An 18873-nucleotide genomic window follows, 5' to 3' on the forward strand; every position below is an offset into this window, starting at 1 on the left:
ACATTAAATAAACTTATTCAATACAATGTTTTACAAAATTATTAAGTAAATAACTCCGAATTAGGTTGAAACTTGGAGACACCACGCGCCGAGCCCATTTACAGACCAACCTCGGCACCGAAACTTGGTCGAAAGAAGCAAATTTAATTACAAATTGGCGAAGAAACCGTGTTAGTACCTGGAAACTCGTTAATTAGATTCAGGGGGAGGATCTTTTAAGTTTTAAAACGTTCGTCAGAGTTGCAAGACCCGCGGCGCTAAAGAAACTCCACTCGCACTCAACGTCTTCTAAAATAAACGTAAGTTTGAGTTAATAAATAGTACAACTTTTATATTATTACTTGTTTTCCGCCGTGGCTTCGCTAGCGTCTCATGTGTTAGGCAAAAACGTAGCCTTTCTTGGAGTTCAAATTTGCTTCATGCCAAATTTCTTTGAATTCGCTTCGGTTTGGTCGTAAAAGACAGACAGACTAGCTACTTTCACATTTATAATATTAAAATAGATTATTCTAATATTTATTCAATAATTAATGCTAATAAAAACGAAACTTTAGATAGAATCTATTAATAATTATGAAGCAAATATTTAATCTGTTAAAAATTATATTAAATATTCGAAACTTTGTTTAGAGTTTTATTTCGTATTTAGAATTTACAAAATATAAATAAACTTAAATGATCTATCGATTTATAATTATTTGTTACGTAAATTTAATTTCACGCTTAATTGTTTTCAGCTCGTAGATTGAATCGACACATAAAAAAGTAACTTTTTTTATAGAGTCAGTGGAAATCTCAATTGAATTTAATTTTAAATTTACAAAGAACAATGTATATTATGTTTTATTTTCGTATGCGTTTATTGATCTGCCATTAAACTGACATCGTGAGTGATAATAATGAAAGTCGTGTATCTGACTCTATGTGCGCTAATAATAAAAATATCTGTGTGTGGGAAAGCTAAAGATGTGTTTGTGAGACACAAGGTCGAGATAGACTACTCCGAGCTGGCCGGCGAAGCAGAGAACAACAAACATAACATTCTAGAGTTTCTAAATAAAACAAGGGTCCAGGAGAAATATAAAAGGCTATTCGGCACATTATTAAATAAATTATCGAGTAAATATGACTTACATCGTTTTTCTCTTGTATATTCAAGACAGTCGTAGTCAAAAGGTTGCGGTTATATATAAACATACGGTTCATAATCCCAAGAGGCGAGGTAGCCCAGTGGTTAGAACGCCTGCATCTTAACCAGTGATTGCGGGCTTAAACCCAGGAAAGCACCACTGAATATTCATAAGCTTAATTTGTGTTTCAAATATAAATTAATCTCGTGCTCGGCGGTGAAGAAAAACATCGTGAGGAAACCGGAATGTAACAAATTTCTTATAAATTCTACCACATGTGTATTCCACTAACCCGCATTAGAACAGCGAGGTGGAATATGTTCCAAACCTTCTCCTCAGAGGGAGAGAAGGCCTTAGCCCAGCGGTAGGAAATTTACAGGCTGTTGTTGTTGTTGTTGGTTCATGATCCCCTTAAAAATCGTAAATATCTAAAACTGTCGAAAATAGACTTAAATGATATTTTGTCTATTTGATCGACCAAAATCTTATTAAGATCAAGCTTAATAACCATAGATGTCTCAAATGGATTAAGAATTGAATTGAAGTCAGCACTCTCCAATAATTTTATTAAAATGGGACTCCAATTCTTATATTACCCTAAAGTATTCAGCTTCGACCATTACTGATTCAAGATAAATCTTATTGTATATCTTTAATATATAAAAATCCAGTGTCACAATGTATGTTCCCAGTGAACTCTTCACCAACTCAACTGATATTGATGAAATTTGGCATTTATGTGTAATTTGGTCCAACTTAAGAGATAGGATAGTTTTCATTTCAATTAATGGCCTCAATGATTTATAAATAACAATAAACTGATTATCAAAGTTGATTGTTGTTATTAATTGTAAGTTACGAAAATTTCGAACAGATGGCGCCTCACATAGGATTTTTTACAGAAATCTGTCAGACCGTTTATCATTAACTTATCATAGATGGCGCTACCGTTGAAATTTAGATTTCATTTTCCCACTATACGTGGTGCTAGCCATTTTTTGATCGATACTCTTTGTGACATCGCTTTTTCTGGATCATTTTTCATTTTATTTTCATTTGTTGTATATTATTTTGGATATCTATATACCTAGCTACTAATTTACAGTTACATAATGCAGTAAAATATAAGAACAACAAAATAATAGTACAAGGAATTTATTCACATAAAATTTTCAGTAAAATGCCACCAAAAAAATCTAACCTCAACAATGCCCGTAGCAAAAAAGCTCGACAACGGCGTCTTGAAAGAGCTCACGAATCAGTCGAACAAAGAGCAGAAAGAAATGAAGCTCAAAGAATTCGCATAGCTGATATTCGTGCGCATGAATCAAGAGAACAGCGTGATAATCGTCTCCAAGAATATTTATCGAGATCAAGAGCTGCACGTGGACAACACATAGATTCAATTAGAGAACGAGACGGAGAAAGGCAGCGAACCAGTCGTGCATTAACACGTGAATCATTTGTTCGTCTTGGGTTTAATTATGCTCCAGACATTAATTACTCAGCTGATCCCAAAGTTACTATCGGTGCGATGAACAAAATATGCAAACATTGTTGCATATTTGTTGCGTTAATGTTATGTTATGTTAATGCGTTAAAATTTCGGAATGAATCACCTGGCATGTGTTGTGCCTCAGGGAAAGTTGTATTATTACCATTCCCTACTCCGCCTGAACCTTTGAAATCTCTTCTTTCTGGCATTTCAAATGATTCAAAATTATTTTTGCGTAAGACACGAAAGTTTAATTCTTGCTTTCAAATGACATCATTTGGAGACATCATTTGCGATCTCTCAACTGATGGTCGTAATTTTGAAACAACATTTAAAATACAAGGACAAGTGTACCATAAAATAGGGTCATTGATGCCAATGCCAAATGAAGATCCAAAATTTCTCCAAATCTATTTTATGGGCAGTTGTGAAGAACGTGTGACAACGCGATGCCAGTATAATTTTATTGAACAAGCAGAAGAGAGATCAATTGTAGTATCGTTAGAAATTTTTTTGGAGAACCGTAATCATCTGATTCAATTGTTTAAAAGAGTATAACCACAATTAAAAGGTGACAATTATCAAATCGTCATTAAAGCTGACAAAGTACCATCGGGAGGACACGCTGGCAGGTTCAATGCGCCAACTGTAGATGAAGTTGCGATTATTATGGTCGGTGATCCAGTTGACAACAGATCTATAAAAATTACCCGCCGAGATAATACTGTGAGTAGAATTTCAGATATACACCGTACGTACGACGCACTCCAGTACCCATTGATATTCTGGCAAGGACAAGACGAATATCACATCAATATCAAACAGCGTGATCCAATTAATGGTAATGAATTGAATAAAAAAGTTAGTTCAATGAATTACTACGCGCATTGATTAATGATTAGACATAATCAGGAAAACTATATTCTTCGATATCGTCAGTTGTATCATCAATACGTCGTGGATATGTTTGCTAAAATTGAAAGTGAACGCTTGCGATTCATTCGGTTTAACCAAGTTAAATTACGATCAGAGGATTACATCCACTTACGAGAAGCTGTTGTTGGAAACATCGATGGAAACTTAAACACCAATGGAATCGGCAGTGCGTTTATATTACCTTCAAGCTACATCGGTAGTCCACGGAACATGCAAGAATACATTCAGGACGCGATGACTTACGTACGTCATTACGGGCGTCCCGATTTATTTATAACATTTACGTGCAATCCAAATTGGGCGGAAATACAAACTTTATTATTACCAGGTCAACAATCGATACATCGTCACGACATTACTGCACGAGTGTTTAAACAAAAATTAAAATCCTTGATTGATTTTATTGTAAAATATTCAGTATTCGGCAAAACGTGTTGTTGGTTGTATTCAATTGAGTGGCAGAAGCGAGGCTTACCTCATGCTCACATTTTAATTTGGCTTGATATTAAAATTCGTCCAGAAGAAATTGATCAAATTATTTCAGCCGAAATTCCAGATTCATCAATTGATAAAGAACTATTTGATATTGTTACAAGTCACATGATACACGGGCCGTGCGGTGCTTTTAATATGACATCACCATGCATGGAAAATGGAAAATGTAAGAAAAAATTTCCTAAGCAATTTACGAATGATACTATTACGGATATCGACGGTTATCCATTGTATCGCCGCAGAAATACTGATAATGGTGGCCACACATTTAAAATGAGAATGTCAAAACAATGTCTATTTGCTGCTTAGATTTAGAGAATCCATGTTTCTCCCATGGGCAATTATACGTGGCCTGTTCACGTGTAGGAAGACCATCAAGTTTATTTGTGCTAACAAAAGACAGGTTGACCAAAAATATTGTACATCGACTGGCGCTTCAGTAAACTTTAATGTGATAAACTGTGATTTATTTTAATTAAAGGTTATCAGAGTATTTATAAATAAAATGAAATTAAAAATGCTATGTTAATTTGTGTTAAATTTTGTCTTTTAAATCCTTCCTTAATCACTCAGCCACAGCAACGCGTGGCCGGGTCTGCTAGTGTTTATATACAATAAGATGTAAAAGTCCATGAATTTTCCAAAAGTTCTGACTGTTGCATTAAGCAAGTTTGAAACTTTTTAAATATTCTTTTCAAGCTTAGTTCTTGTTAAGAAAGAAACTGAATGACGAGAGCAATTAGGTGTTACATAATTTTTCCAAAAAATAAAGTATTTTGGCCAGTCATGAAAAAACTTAAGAAATTGAAATAAGATAATTAAGGAGAACACAAACTTTTAACCAAGAATTATTGCTTCAAATTGAATTCATGCTCTATTAAATGATTAATATGTTTATAATTTATTTGCTATGCGGTTGAAAGTCATAGACCTGCATGTCTCCGGTAAAAAAATGCCTTCTATATTATTTGAGTTGTATTCAATAAATTAAAATTCTTTCAAGACAAGTTTTGGAAATAAAGCAACCCACTATATAAGTTAGTAGGTACTTTAAAAAAGAAAACTATAAATAAAATTAAATCCACTTCCAATTTCAATTCGTACTGTACTTATCAATTGTTTCTTTTCAGCGTACACAAAAACTACACGACGAGGTAATATACTTTTACTTAGATCGATATCAATTATTACATGACATCTAAATTTATTAATTAGCTGCATCATAATTGACCGATTGAAAAATCCCAATTTCGGTCAATATTTGAAATGTCTAACCAACCTTTTTAAATTATTCGTGTAATCTTCCATGTTCATTAAGGTTCAACGCGCCGCATAGTCTTCGGAGTAAACACATCCATAGCCGCCGTACCTTGGCAAGTTTCGCTAAGAGAGAAGACGTATCCTATATGCGGTGGTTCTATTATAACTGCCCTATGGTTGCTAACGGCAGCGCACTGCCTCTTGCGGTCAGTTCATTTACTTAATTACCTTAGCTTTATACTGATGATCATGATGAAGATTGTGGTTTTCTGGAACGAAGTTCTTTCCGCGACTTACAGTAGTGATTTGACTGCAATCGTCAGGTAAGGAAAAGCGTTGTGATACCAGGCGATCTTTGCTTCACTATACTTTATTTCTGTCTCAATCTATTATAAATAATGTTGTTAAAACAATTTTATTTCATCTTCTGTAATATAGAGCGAAAGTAAGGTCGTTTGACACAATACTATCTATTACATATAATAAAATTGGTGTGTCTGTTTGTAATATTAAAATAGCCCTTTTGTACTCAATGCATATGTATGTATACACGGTACATATACCAAAATATTATTTTTTTACAATTTTTGTCTGTCTATCTGTTTGTTTGATCTCTGGGACGGCTGGACCAATTTTTACGGGACTTTCACTGAGAGATAACTGATCTAATAAGGAGTAACTTTGGCTATAATATATTTTTTAGTTAAATTCACACGCCTACGATGTCGCGGGCACAGCTAGTTTAGTCTGCAAAAGTGGTCTTAACACATTGTAATGTCTTTCTAAGATTTTTGATATATAGAAGAATACTACGATAAGTAAGACAAACAGATAATTAGTAATCTAATTTTAACTGTGTCATTATAGTTATATAAACTTCCATACACTGATTTAGTACATTGCGATTTATCGGACGATTTCGATTTTAAGGCACATTCTAACATTGAGAGTTATTGATTTTTATGACAAAACTTCTAAATGAAAACGGGAAGTCTGTGTCGCCTAAGTTCTGACATTGAAATTTTCCTTAAGTACATTTTTTTAAATAAAGTTATTTACTACTCGCGAAGACCGACACCTTCGAGGTATCTAGGTCTATATCAAATATCAATATGTACTTTTTTAATTATAAGTTCAAATATAAGAGAAAAAAAACATCTCTAGCCTTATATAAATTGTTTAAAAAAGCAACAAGACTATACTTACCATACATACAAACAAATTCAAATTTGATATAGTATGCCAAATAGAATAAATAATAACTCGAAATTTGGTTTCCAAAAGTCTATTACAGAAGGGATGAAAAAGGGACAAGAACTCCTTTGGTTAGGCTTGAAAACAATTAAATCAGAATATGCAAAAATTTTTATTCCAGTTCAAGAGAAGTGTGAATCTTTGAACTTAACTAACGTTAAATCCTTTTAGATACTAATAAAAATTAAATAATTATGAAGTAATGTATCGAGCAAGTAACTGTCAAATTAGTTAGTAATATTTGAACTTATAACTACGTATTACTTCTCATAATTTAAATATCACAAAATAAAGAAATATCATTAAATATTTATTCTCTAACATATAACACAGAATATAGATCATTATTTAAATTAAAGTAAACATTAATTGTTATTCTACTATACACGTACATATAGACAGAAAAATACTAACATAAATCGAAACAATTTTTCATATACATCGAAGTCAGTACTGTCGCTTGTGTGAATTTAAGCGGGCATGGTAGAATCTTTTTACGCCCTGCCCCTCGTGAATTGCAGCCTTCCACAATTTCAATTTATCCTCGAGGGGTGAATTGTATTTTTTCCGATGCAAAACAGCAATCGCCTCCAGGGTGGCAGAAACAGGAATATATTTTTTCCCCGTCCAATGTAGGTGGTTCGACTCTTTACGACGGCTCTAAAGAAATTTATTATCGAATACTTGGAAAGCGATACGTTTTCTGCGAATGGTGAGCTTGTTTTCAGTCAATAGGACGTCTTTGGGATATTAAGAACATATGTTTTCTTTTCTTTACATTGTACGTCTACTTGATAAAATACTTTTCTTCTATTTCGATACTCGGATTTTATAAACTTTTATTCTCTTGCGGAATGAATTCTCTCAGTGATATTTTGTAGCGAGCGAGTAAATATTTTTTTTATGTGAGTGAGTTTAAATTTATATTCATAGATACAATACATTTGGTGTATTTATACATGAAATGATATGAATAATGGAAATCGATAAGCCGTAATAACCCAGTAGTGAAGGTGAATGTTTTGAGGTTCAATCCCATAAAGCCTAATTACGTTTTTAGTGTACTTAATTTATGTTCGTTATTAATTTCATGCTCGATAGTAAGACGGCCTAATAGAATTCACAAATCTCGGATGACAACATATAACCCGCCTTCTTTTATTGTATATAGGTGGGCCTGCAAATAATCCTGATGGTGTGTGGTCACCACCCATAGACATAAGATACGGTAACCATTCCATTCAACACCAATACGCCTTTATGCAAACTTTGAGAGCTTAGATCCTATATTTCATGTTGCTATAGTTACTCTGTAGTATTCTAAGTATTGCTGTCTGACGATATAATAGCTGATGAGTGATTACTAACCCAGACGGGCTTGCACCAAGTATGAACAGCGCGGTCGAAGATCGACACTTACAGAACATAACTGTGATATGAACTATATAAGTTAAATATAATATAACACCGGATACAACAATAACATAAACAGCCTGTAAATTTCCCAATGCTGGGCGAAGGCCTCCTCACCCTTTGAGGAGAAGTTTAGGGTCATATTCAGCAGCACGCTGCTCCAATGCGGGTTGGTGGATTCATATGTGGCAGAATTTCGTTGAAATTATACACATGCAGGTTTCCTCATGATGTTTTCTCGAGATACATTATAAACACAAATGTAGCACATGAAAATTCCGTGGTGGAATTAATATATATACCTATATCAGTTCTATGTAAATCATTTCCATCTATTACATTCTATTTAAATTATTAAAAGCGAATTATACGAAGTGAATAATACATATGGAATTAAGCTTTTAAAGTCCTGAAAGTTATTTCTAAGCCAGTTTTCGTAGATATAAGCTTCCAATGCGGATGCGACTTAGTTTTACAGCTTATGTGGTTACAAAAGTTAGACAACTAACTGATATTGATACTGCTTGATCAGATTTTGGTTATATACCTTAGCTTTTACTTGATGGTAAGGCTTTGTGCAAGCCCGTCTGGGTAGGTAACTACCCAGTCACTAGTTATTCTACCGCCAAATAACAGTACTCAGTATTGTTGTGTTCCGGTTTGAAGGGTGAGTGAGTCAGTGTAACTACAGGCACAAGGGACATAACATCTTAGTTCCCAAAGCTGGTGGCACATTGACAATGTAAGGAATAGTTAATATTTCTTACAGCGTCATTGTCTATGGGTGATGGTGACCACTTACCATCAGGTGGCCCATATACTCGTCCGCCAACCTATACCATAAAAAAAGCATATTTGGAGTAACTCTAATATTGTAATGGTTTTCATCGTAATGGCCGCTATAGCCATACTTAATTAGGTTTTTATTATGAAATTTTCCAGTCTCATTTCCAGTAATTAATTAGTTACAATTAATTGTTTTGAAGATCGCGACCGAACGACCTGAGTGTGCGACTCGGCTCGTCTTGGAAAACCCATGGGGGAGAGATGTATGACATAAAGGAGTCGTATGTTCATCCAAAATACATTCGGAATACAAAAGTAAACGACGTGGGCCTAATAAAACTATACTCGCCTTTGCGTTTCTCGGCGAGAGTGCTGCCCATCCGAATGGTGGAAAAAGGAGCCAGGATGCTAGCTGATCAAGCCGCCATCGTGTCCGGGTGGGGGAAATTAAGAGTAAGTAAATATTGACAAGAGTTATGCTGTCATAATTCACTGGATACAATAACAGCCTGTAAATTTTCCAATGCTGAGCTAAGGCCTCCTCTCCCTTGAAGGGGAAGGTTTTGGAGCATACTGCATCTTTTTCTGCTTCTTCTCTTTAGAATCTACTATTCGAACAGGCGTTTTACTTTTAATATAGTTTATAATGAATGTAAAATACTTTAAATTTGATTTTCATTTTGATTTTTTGACAAATAAATTAAAGACCAGCCTTTTCCAGGAAAGTGGTCCCAGTGCCACATTTTTACAATCGTCAACGATTAAGACGATCGCCATGAAGCTCTGCCGTCACTCTGGTCTAGATAGGAATCCCATCGATCCAGCCTCTATGTTCTGCGCCGGGTCATTCAGCCAACCAGCACCAGATGCTTGCCAAGTAATTTAATCAGATACTATTTTATTATACAAGCTCAATTTTTCAAATAAAAATGCCATGTATTATTTTATTACTACTTGCATGCACGGACTGATTGATAAATAAACATCTATTTACTTCTATCACTCCTTCTCCAAACAACAACAACATTCTATAAATTCCCACTGCTGGCCTAAAGGCCTCCTCTCCCTTTGAGGAGAAGGTTTGGAACATAGTCCACCACGCTGTTCCAATGCGGGTTGGTTGAATACACATGTGGCAGAATTTCTATTAAATTTGTCACATGCAGGTTTCCTCACGATGTTTTCCTTCACCGCTGAGCACGAGATGAATTATAAAGACAAATTAAGCACATGAATCAGCGGTGCTTGCCTGGGTTTGAACCCGCAATCATCGGTTAAGATGCACGCGTTCTAACCACTGGGCCATCTCGACTCTCCTTCTCCAAAAATCATCATATAATTATTATAAATATAACTAATTTACTAAAAATCATGAGCATCTCATAATAACGGACGTCGTCAATTGGACGTGGATGACGTTAGATTAATTTAAAAAGGCGAATATACAATAATCATTTGATACAGTGATTAGCCAAGTAAATAACCTGTTTATGACCCACCGCTGGGTCTAAACTCTTTGTCGTTTGATAGGTTTTTAACTTGTTTCCCTCACAGCTTTTTACTTCTTACTTGGGATGGTTGGTTATATGTAAGGTTTGTTACCGCCGACAGAAAATTAGAAAACACGAATTAAGCACATAAAATTAACTGGTGCACATTGGTGCATACTTGCATGTAAAGTAATTCCTTTTTTAAAGTAATTAAATAAATAATCATTATCACCAGGGTGACAGCGGTGGACCCTTGGTGAGCGAGGGCGTCTTGATCGGCGTGGTGTCATGGGGTCTGGGCTGCGCACGAGGGAATTTCCCCGGCGTTTACACTCGGCTCACCAATCCTGTCATTTGGGACTGGGTCTATGGACACATCTCCAGAACTTCGAGGACTAATATTACCCTTTAATAAAGCTAAATTTTATTGTTTTGACTATTGTAGTATTAAACCTATAATAAAGTAGAGTACATTAATCTGCAGCCAATCCTGGATGAAAAATGGATTTATGCTTAACATAAAAATACATTGTCGTCGGTACTGAGCCAAGATGTAAAGTTTAAAGTAAATATAAAAAATATTTACTTGCAAAATTGACACAAACACTTGGTCTTAGAGCTTCATACAAATCATTCTAAGTAGGTACCGCCCAGCCATTACATTATTTTTTTTAAATAGATAATAAAAAAATTAGGTAACATCACATACATTAGTCTGATTCCAAAGTAAGTAGCTAAAGCACAGGCACGCAGCACAATCACCCAGACCCAAAACAATAAAGAAAACTAATGAACTCTTTCTGAATCGACTCGGCGGGGAATCGGACCCGGGACCTCGGAGTGGCGCACTCATAAAAACCGGTGTACAAGCAAATCGACCACGGATATCGTCGTTCTACCGCCATACAGCAATTCTGATTGCGTTCTGGTCTAAAGGTAAGCCAGTATAACTACAGGCTCAGGCATGTGCCTGTAGTTAGACTGGCTTAACATCTCAGTTTCCAACTGATAAAGTCATCAACTCATAACTAACAAACATGGCAAGTTCAATTAATGTATCATTCTTAGTCTGATTCTCTCTTTCGTAGCTATTTAAGTATATCATAGAATGATTTTTTGGTTTAATTTTTACTTTTAGAAGTCCAAAGTTAGTCTGAATTCGTTTGCTCCATTTAAATAACTTATCTACACAATCGACGTTATGAAGTTTTGCAAACAACTTATCTGATTTACATTATAGGAGAGCGGAACTATATTGGTAACACCTCACCCCTCCCCCTCCATAAACACGTAGTCTCAATTGTGTTTTAGGAATATTTTTGTAACTTACATGTAACTTACATTTTTTTGTTTATGGTAAAGGTTGGCGGACGAGCATATGGGCCACCTGATGGTAAGTCGTCACCATCACCCATATACAATGACGCTGTAAGAAATATTAACTATTCTTTACATCGTCAATGTGCCACCAATTGATTTTTTTTCCGAATTAACTTTTCGCTGTATGGGGGGTTATTTTTTATATAAGAAATCATCTATTGTGCCTTGGAGGTATAAACAACTCGAATGACATGACAACCAAACGGCGTGAGTCGTGAGCCTTTGTTTTTTCTAGCGACTTGCCCCGGTTTCAAAATTTCGGTAATTATGACCAAATTACAAAAAGTCGCTAGAAACTGGAGCCTATGCGCTATTCCGATGTATAACATACATTACTATACAGTTTCATCCAAATACGTTTAGTAGTTTTTACGTGGCTTCGTTCGTAGGATGCTGTGACGATCACATGGACCAATATCTAACAGATATGACGTAACATATTCAGCTTATGTTAAATCACAGAGGGATGAAACGAAATAAAACAAATCATTGCAATGAAATTTTTTATATATTTTTTGTACTTAATTCGGATATATATTTTCTTTCAAATAAAATTAATTATTATTAAACAATTACTATAACGATATTACTAAAACAATATTTTCGTTTTAGTCAAAACAATTAAACAAAAAGTACAAAAATCATATCTATGTACAGTCAGAGTAAGAAAACCTTCGTCAATTCTCAAATTCATTTCTTTATAAAGTCGTACCTTAATACCTTTTGAAACTATAGCACTAAACTGACAACTGAATATAAAATAAAACTTACATGGTAAGATAACTTGGTTCAAAATAGTGTAACAACTTTGCAACATATATTCAAAATATGTCTGTCAGTGTCATATATTCTCGATCGGTAGAGCAGATTATCGATCATACTGAGCACACGAAAATATATCTTAAGATGACGAACCTTTTCTTACTCCGACTGTACATGGAACAATAACTTTTAAAGGTTCTCTGGCCTGGTGTTAAAAGGACTTATATCAAAAAACCTTATTTCGGTATTTTTTTACAATTTAGAACAAATCACAAATCGATAAATGATTTACTCAAAAATTTACGTCAGCCTTATCAGCACCAGGCTACCTAGCAGGTATTAATAACTACTAACCTTAATAAAATTATTTCGAACATACAGTAAAACCCACAAAAATATTTCGGAGACGCTACCACACAAGTTGGCATAATACTTGTCATAAAAAAAACTAGTTTGGTTAAACGACAATTTATAGTAAGCGTGACAAGATATATAGTAACATACAAAGTTACTGTAGCCGTTTATAAATTGCTAGTCATGCAAAAAACTGTATTAAACGTGCTCTCATTCAGCGGGTTTTACTGTATTCTAAATGATAATTACAATCTATTTACTAAACACAGCACTTTAAAATGTTTTACAATTAATCCGTCTACCCACGATGAATCATTGTCACCCTACGCAAAATTTAAATAAAACACATTACACTATACACAGCTATTTATGTATATGGCATGAAAGTTTCATTTTCATTTATTTGTGCTAAACAAATCGTCATGAGGTAATTACATTGAGATTAAGATAGTTTTATAAATATTATAACTAAGTGTAAAAAAAATGAAAAACGTTATGAGTCTTTTCATAGTACCGCAATTACAATAAAAGCCATTTTTACTTCATGTCTAAATTAATCTATACATCTTTCTGAATACATTTTACTATTAACAAACGATTTAACACAAATTATTGAAACATATCAACATATGGCGATAAGAGCACGGTAACAATAATTTATGATTTTAGTGAGGACACTCTTATATTTGGTTCATTGACACATTTACCAGCTGTAACAGTCCCTTATATAATCCGTGTAAATTAAATTGTACTAGACGATATAACAAAAGTACCTGATAGAGATGGACATATCATTACGTCAAGTTCCTTTATTGAGATTCGCACAACAATGACTTGAAACAGAGGTCATTGACACGTACACTGGACATCAAGGAATTAGTTCAATAAGTAACAAAAACAAATGTAACAATAAGACAAAACTAGTCGATTAAGCAGTGACAGTCGTTAATGAGGTCTTGGTAACTTTGATAATTATTACGTGTCATCTGAGGGATACTCTGATCCCAATTGTGCTAAATCCTACTACATAGAGGCAACATAAGTCCAGTTACTACAGTCAAGATAGACTCACGGACTGCAAAACCGTCTATCAACTTATATTTGTCAACTACATACATAACCCACTATCTTTTATTCGTAGCCTTGTGTGCTATAAGAATCTAATACTGGCTCGTATAGTATTCAACTGTCCATGAGATTTTTTTTAATAATAATAAATAATAAATAAATATGAGACAACATCACATACATTACTCTGATCCCATTGTAAGTAGCTAAAGCACTTGTGTTACGGAAAATCAGAAGTAACGACGGTATCACAAACACCCATACCCAAGACAACATAGAAAACTAATGATAAAATCTACATTGACTCGGCCGGGAATCGAACCCGTGATCTCCGAGTGTTATACCGGAAAACCGGTGTACACACCACTCGACCACGGAGGTTTTCTTGAATATAATAACTGTTCCTAAATAACTAATGTATATAACGCAACTATAAAGACAATTACAACATATATAGACTACATAAAATTTGAACATAATGAGGCTAACAATCTTAGTGTTTAGTTTTAGTATATTTACAAAATTAATCTAGTGATACAACATTTAACATAGCTAATTAACTTCACATAAGGTTCTTAAACCTATCTTATGACTATACTTACATATACTATATAATACTTTTGTGCACAAAAATATCATAACAAATGTATATATAATTATAGTACGACACAACATAGATGTACCATCGGTGAATTCAATAAAATCGATTACTGCCGAACCAATAGAAATAGCTCCCTATCGCGACATTCGACGCTATTCGTCGCTACAGATTCTAGCGTCAGTTCAATTTCAGAAAGCAAGTGCTTGTAAATCGACGTGTCAAATTGACGAATATATTAGGTCACGTGGTATTACAAGTTAATACGTTTGTGTAAAGATCATATTCACATAAAAATTAAATATTGATAATTAAACTTGGATGTGATCGGTTTTACGAATTTTGCCGATGCTACATCTAAGTTGTCTCGGAGGTACTTATACACTATAACTTGTTAAAACCAGAAAATAAACCAAAAGATAAATCGCATCAAATACTGTTTCAGTTTACTTTGACTGTAGACTTTAAATATTATGGTTTTGTTATTCAAAATACAATTTATCTATTTGAGTCTAATAAAGAGGGCTCTGAATATTTAGACCGTAAATAAAATCGTATTTTCGATTTTATTATTGGAATATAATAATTGTGCTTTGTCGTGTGTTTGCATACATTGAAAAGAGGAGAAAGAAGCTATTAAATTAATTTACATTTGATGTTATCACTTCTGAAATATAATAATCAGTTATGGTTTAGTCAATTTTTTTTTAGTTTGAGATACAAAATAATGATGACTAATTGTGTTAAAACGAATATAATATATAAAATATTTTCAATAATAACTAATAAGGTTTTCGTCAGGCGAACAATTTATGAAATACTGGTAGATATATTTATAATTTCAAGCGATCGAGCCCAATATTAAATGAAACCTCGATATTTAAGGCTTTTTAATTTGCTAAGGTCACTTCCTACTGATCAAGAAAAAAACACACCACTCTTATAAGTTATTCGTCAAATTAATCCTTAAATTCAATTTTGTACATTCGTGTTATTACTTACAAATTACCTCTGTTTCAATTAAATTTTAATATCAACATTACTGAAATATTAATAGCACATTTACGAAGGATATATTCTGCGATAGCAGAACTTGATTACACAAGAGAAACTCATACAAACTAGTAATACACAATTGAATAAATCAACAGTAACTAACCGGATTTATTAATAGAATTTCGATTTATTGCTAATCGTCAAAAACCAATTGAGTATCAATTTCGTCATTCATTGAAAATTAAATATTTGCAGAAGTGATAACATTTTATATTGCATTCGCTCATATCGTGTATACGTAATCGTAAAACTTAACTAATACTAACATTGAAATAATGTAATCCGCAATTGTTTTTCAAATTTCTTCCATAAACAAATTATTAAATAAATTATCAATCAATAAACCAATTTAATCGATATACATATTTATGCTCACCAAGAATATCTACTAATAAAATTAGTAGTGTGACTTATTAACCAACATAGATAAAACTTCTACTAGAAGATGCAATGCATTTAGGAGACGGTTATGTACAGTATATAATAATAATTAAAAGCGCACTTCCCAGTTTCACCCGCTACAAATTTAATATAAAAGAAAACACATAAATTTATATTAAAACGATTGTTGAATTGTTAAGCATGTGCGACATTATCAAGGTGATTTTTAAATTTATATTTCAAATTCTTTACAGAGTCATTTTCAAAGTTGGCTATTAATAGCATTGAAATTAATTTTCTATTGAAATTGAGAGCTAAAAATTTTATATCTACATTTCGCAGACAGTAAAATTATAGAGATGCCCACGACATTTCACCTGATATCCCTGTAATATCACTTAAGTACTTAATGTATTTTTAAAACAATAAAAAATATAAAGACCAAAATAAAACTTTCCTCTCCAATCTTAAAACATACCATTTTAACGCGACATGTTACTATTTTAAAACAGCTAAAATAAACAGCATCTTTCAGCGACTTTTGTGCTTTAAAATCTAAAAGTATTTGAAACGTAAAAATATCGAGGAACTAAATCTAGACCGCTGTATGTGACCTCAATCGCTGAATATATAATTACGTAACTTTTATAGTGCATTAAAATAGGCCTAATTAAAAATGAACACTTAATAATCTCAGTAACCATTCAGTCGGTACTTTTAAGCCGAAATATCTTTTGGACTTTCAATTCGAATTTGTACCAACAGATATACATTCACACTTCCAAGAACTAACTACCTATTTGGGTTAACAGTTGAAAAATTGTATTCGATAGTGAACTGGCATCACAGTACCACCTAATGTCAAAAGCAGGGAGAAGAACATAACCAGTAAGAGAGCATCGAGCATCGCAATGGTAACTACTCCACTAACAAACGATTTCCTAGTATTATTTTTTTCATAAATAAATATTCAAAATTTTCGACTGTTATTTCAACTGGTTTTCTTTTTAAAAATTCTATTGGAATGAACTTTATTATTTCGTTCAGAAAGTTTTTCACCTGTGAAAATTTATTATAAAATATGTACATTAATTAAAACCTAAATAACTTAATAACATTTACGTTATTTAAAATTAAAATACAATTCCTTACAGACTAAAGTCACCTTAGGTCACTGCACTGTATTAATTGAGTTCATTATCCATTCTGGAACATAACCACTGTAAATTCAAGACATCGTGTAATGTCAGAAGAGTCTAAGTACAATGGCTAGTATGATAACAAGGCCGGCGACAGTAGCACGGCCTTGCGAAGCCTATGTTTTCTTCGCCTGTTGAGGTCTTCTCAGTAAATGAAGGGGATCCCTCCTATACCTCGCGTACAATTCCCTTTTGAAGGTCTCGAAGTGTTTACGGTTTTTCTCATTCTGTTTCTCCCTCCAAAGAGGGCGCGTCCTCCGCGCTTGCAGGCCCCAGTGAATTGTGAAGATTGGAGAGAGAACTTTGAATTGATATCCGATCAGGAACATCTCGTAAACCTAGAAACAATAAAAGGCATTATAATTCCTTATTCATAAAATATATCTTATAATTAATAAGTATATAAATAATAAATAAATAAATAAATAAATATGGTACAACATCGCATACATTACTCTGATCCCAATGCAAGTAGCTGAAGCACTTGTGTTATGGAAATCAGAAGTAACGACGGTATCACAAACACCCAGACCCAAGACAACATAGAAAACTAATGGTCATCTATATCGACTCGGCCGGGAATCGAGCCCGAGACCTCAGAGTGGCCCATGAAAACCGGTGTACACAGCACTCGACCACGGAGGTCGTCATTATATATCAGACCCAACCTAATAAGTCTCTAATATCGGTAATAGTGGGAGAACAGCTGTTCCAAAACAATCATACTAAATAACTAATCAGGTCTGAGGTATTTATTCCCGAATCAGTTATAGATTCCTCATAATTAATTACAAGTTTCGCCCTTGAATATTAACTTTGACTAACTACACGTATGCCATAAAAACAGAAACTCTTTGATGTTTTACTCTCTAAAAAATATATATTTTTTAAACTACATAACGTAATAAACCAGCGCACGTTTAATATTTCATTAAAATCCGCTCGTGTATAAAAAGGTTCGTTAAAAACGTAGTTTTTCTGTGAACAGTACCATTTCGCCGATTCAAAAGAGCTCGTAAAAGCCTACTAGAATAAAACACGAATTATAGCTTTTGACTCTCCCAACTCGAAGTAGAAAACTGTATAAGTTCGTTTGAATCTGAACAATTCATGTTTTAATTGGAACAAACGTGTAAGTATTTAAATTATACAATACATAATCAGATACTCTTTTTGTAGATTATAAAGAAGCTTAGAATCAATACCTGTTGAATTCCAGGCAGGATACATTACATACATATATAATTGTATTTAACTAATAAGATTGTATTTTTTAAATGAAAAAGAGTAAGTACTGAGTTTCTTGCCTGTTCTTCTCGGTAGAATTTACTTTCAGATTTTGATGTTGATTTTGATCTATTCATAACAAGGGTTGAACAAGTCATCACGATAAGTAGTACTTTTTGGATCTGAGATGTTAGTCCACTTTTTATGACTATGATAAGGGTTATAGCTATCAGCTTCTTACAACTTACGACTGAATAAGTAAAAAGTTATATATATGGGTACTTTGCAAATGAAACAAGTCATTTATCAGGGTAGATCAAGCTATGGCCTTATTCAAAGCCATATTTTATATATAATATAGACGATATTATATACGATATACATCATACAATAATGCTTGTTTAAAAATATTTTTATAGAACTAGAAATAAACCTGTAAAAACACTTAAAAATTACTTCGCAGTTCTGAGTCCTAAATGTATATATACCTATACAAAAAAATATCATTTGCACAGTGGTGCCTTGTCAAAGCTACTCTAAGGATTTTATTAGAACGTCAAATGATTATCAAATTTAATCTCGCTGAAAA

The 18873-nt window shown here is 33.4% G+C and overlaps 2 protein-coding genes across 3 annotated transcripts in view; one reads left to right on the plus strand and one right to left on the minus strand.

The window, feature by feature from the left end:
• The first annotated feature begins 757 nt into the window (after positions 1–757).
• On the plus strand, positions 758–10727 carry LOC124544448 (trypsin-like). Its single transcript, XM_047123009.1, has 6 exons — positions 758–1119; positions 5187–5210; positions 5375–5522; positions 8970–9222; positions 9491–9646; positions 10495–10727. The coding sequence occupies exons 1-6, from the start codon at positions 900–902 to the stop codon at positions 10669–10671; spliced, it is 978 nt and encodes a 325-aa protein (XP_046978965.1). The 5' UTR covers positions 758–899; the 3' UTR covers positions 10672–10727.
• A 5226-nt stretch (positions 10728–15953) lies between these two features.
• LOC124544447 (beta-1,4-glucuronyltransferase 1) overlaps positions 15954–18873 on the minus strand; it is a 28168-nt gene continuing 25248 nt past the window's right edge. For both annotated transcript variants that reach the window (XM_047123007.1, XM_047123006.1), the window contains exon 5: positions 15954–17395. In XM_047123007.1, the coding sequence (XP_046978963.1) occupies positions 17174–17395 (222 nt within the window). In that variant the 3' untranslated portion in view covers positions 15954–17173. The remainder of the gene's footprint in view (positions 17396–18873) is intronic.

The sequence above is a fragment of the Vanessa cardui genome, chromosome 4 (genome assembly GCF_905220365.1).
Source record: "Vanessa cardui chromosome 4, ilVanCard2.1, whole genome shotgun sequence".
Taxonomy (NCBI): domain Eukaryota; kingdom Metazoa; phylum Arthropoda; class Insecta; order Lepidoptera; family Nymphalidae; genus Vanessa; species Vanessa cardui.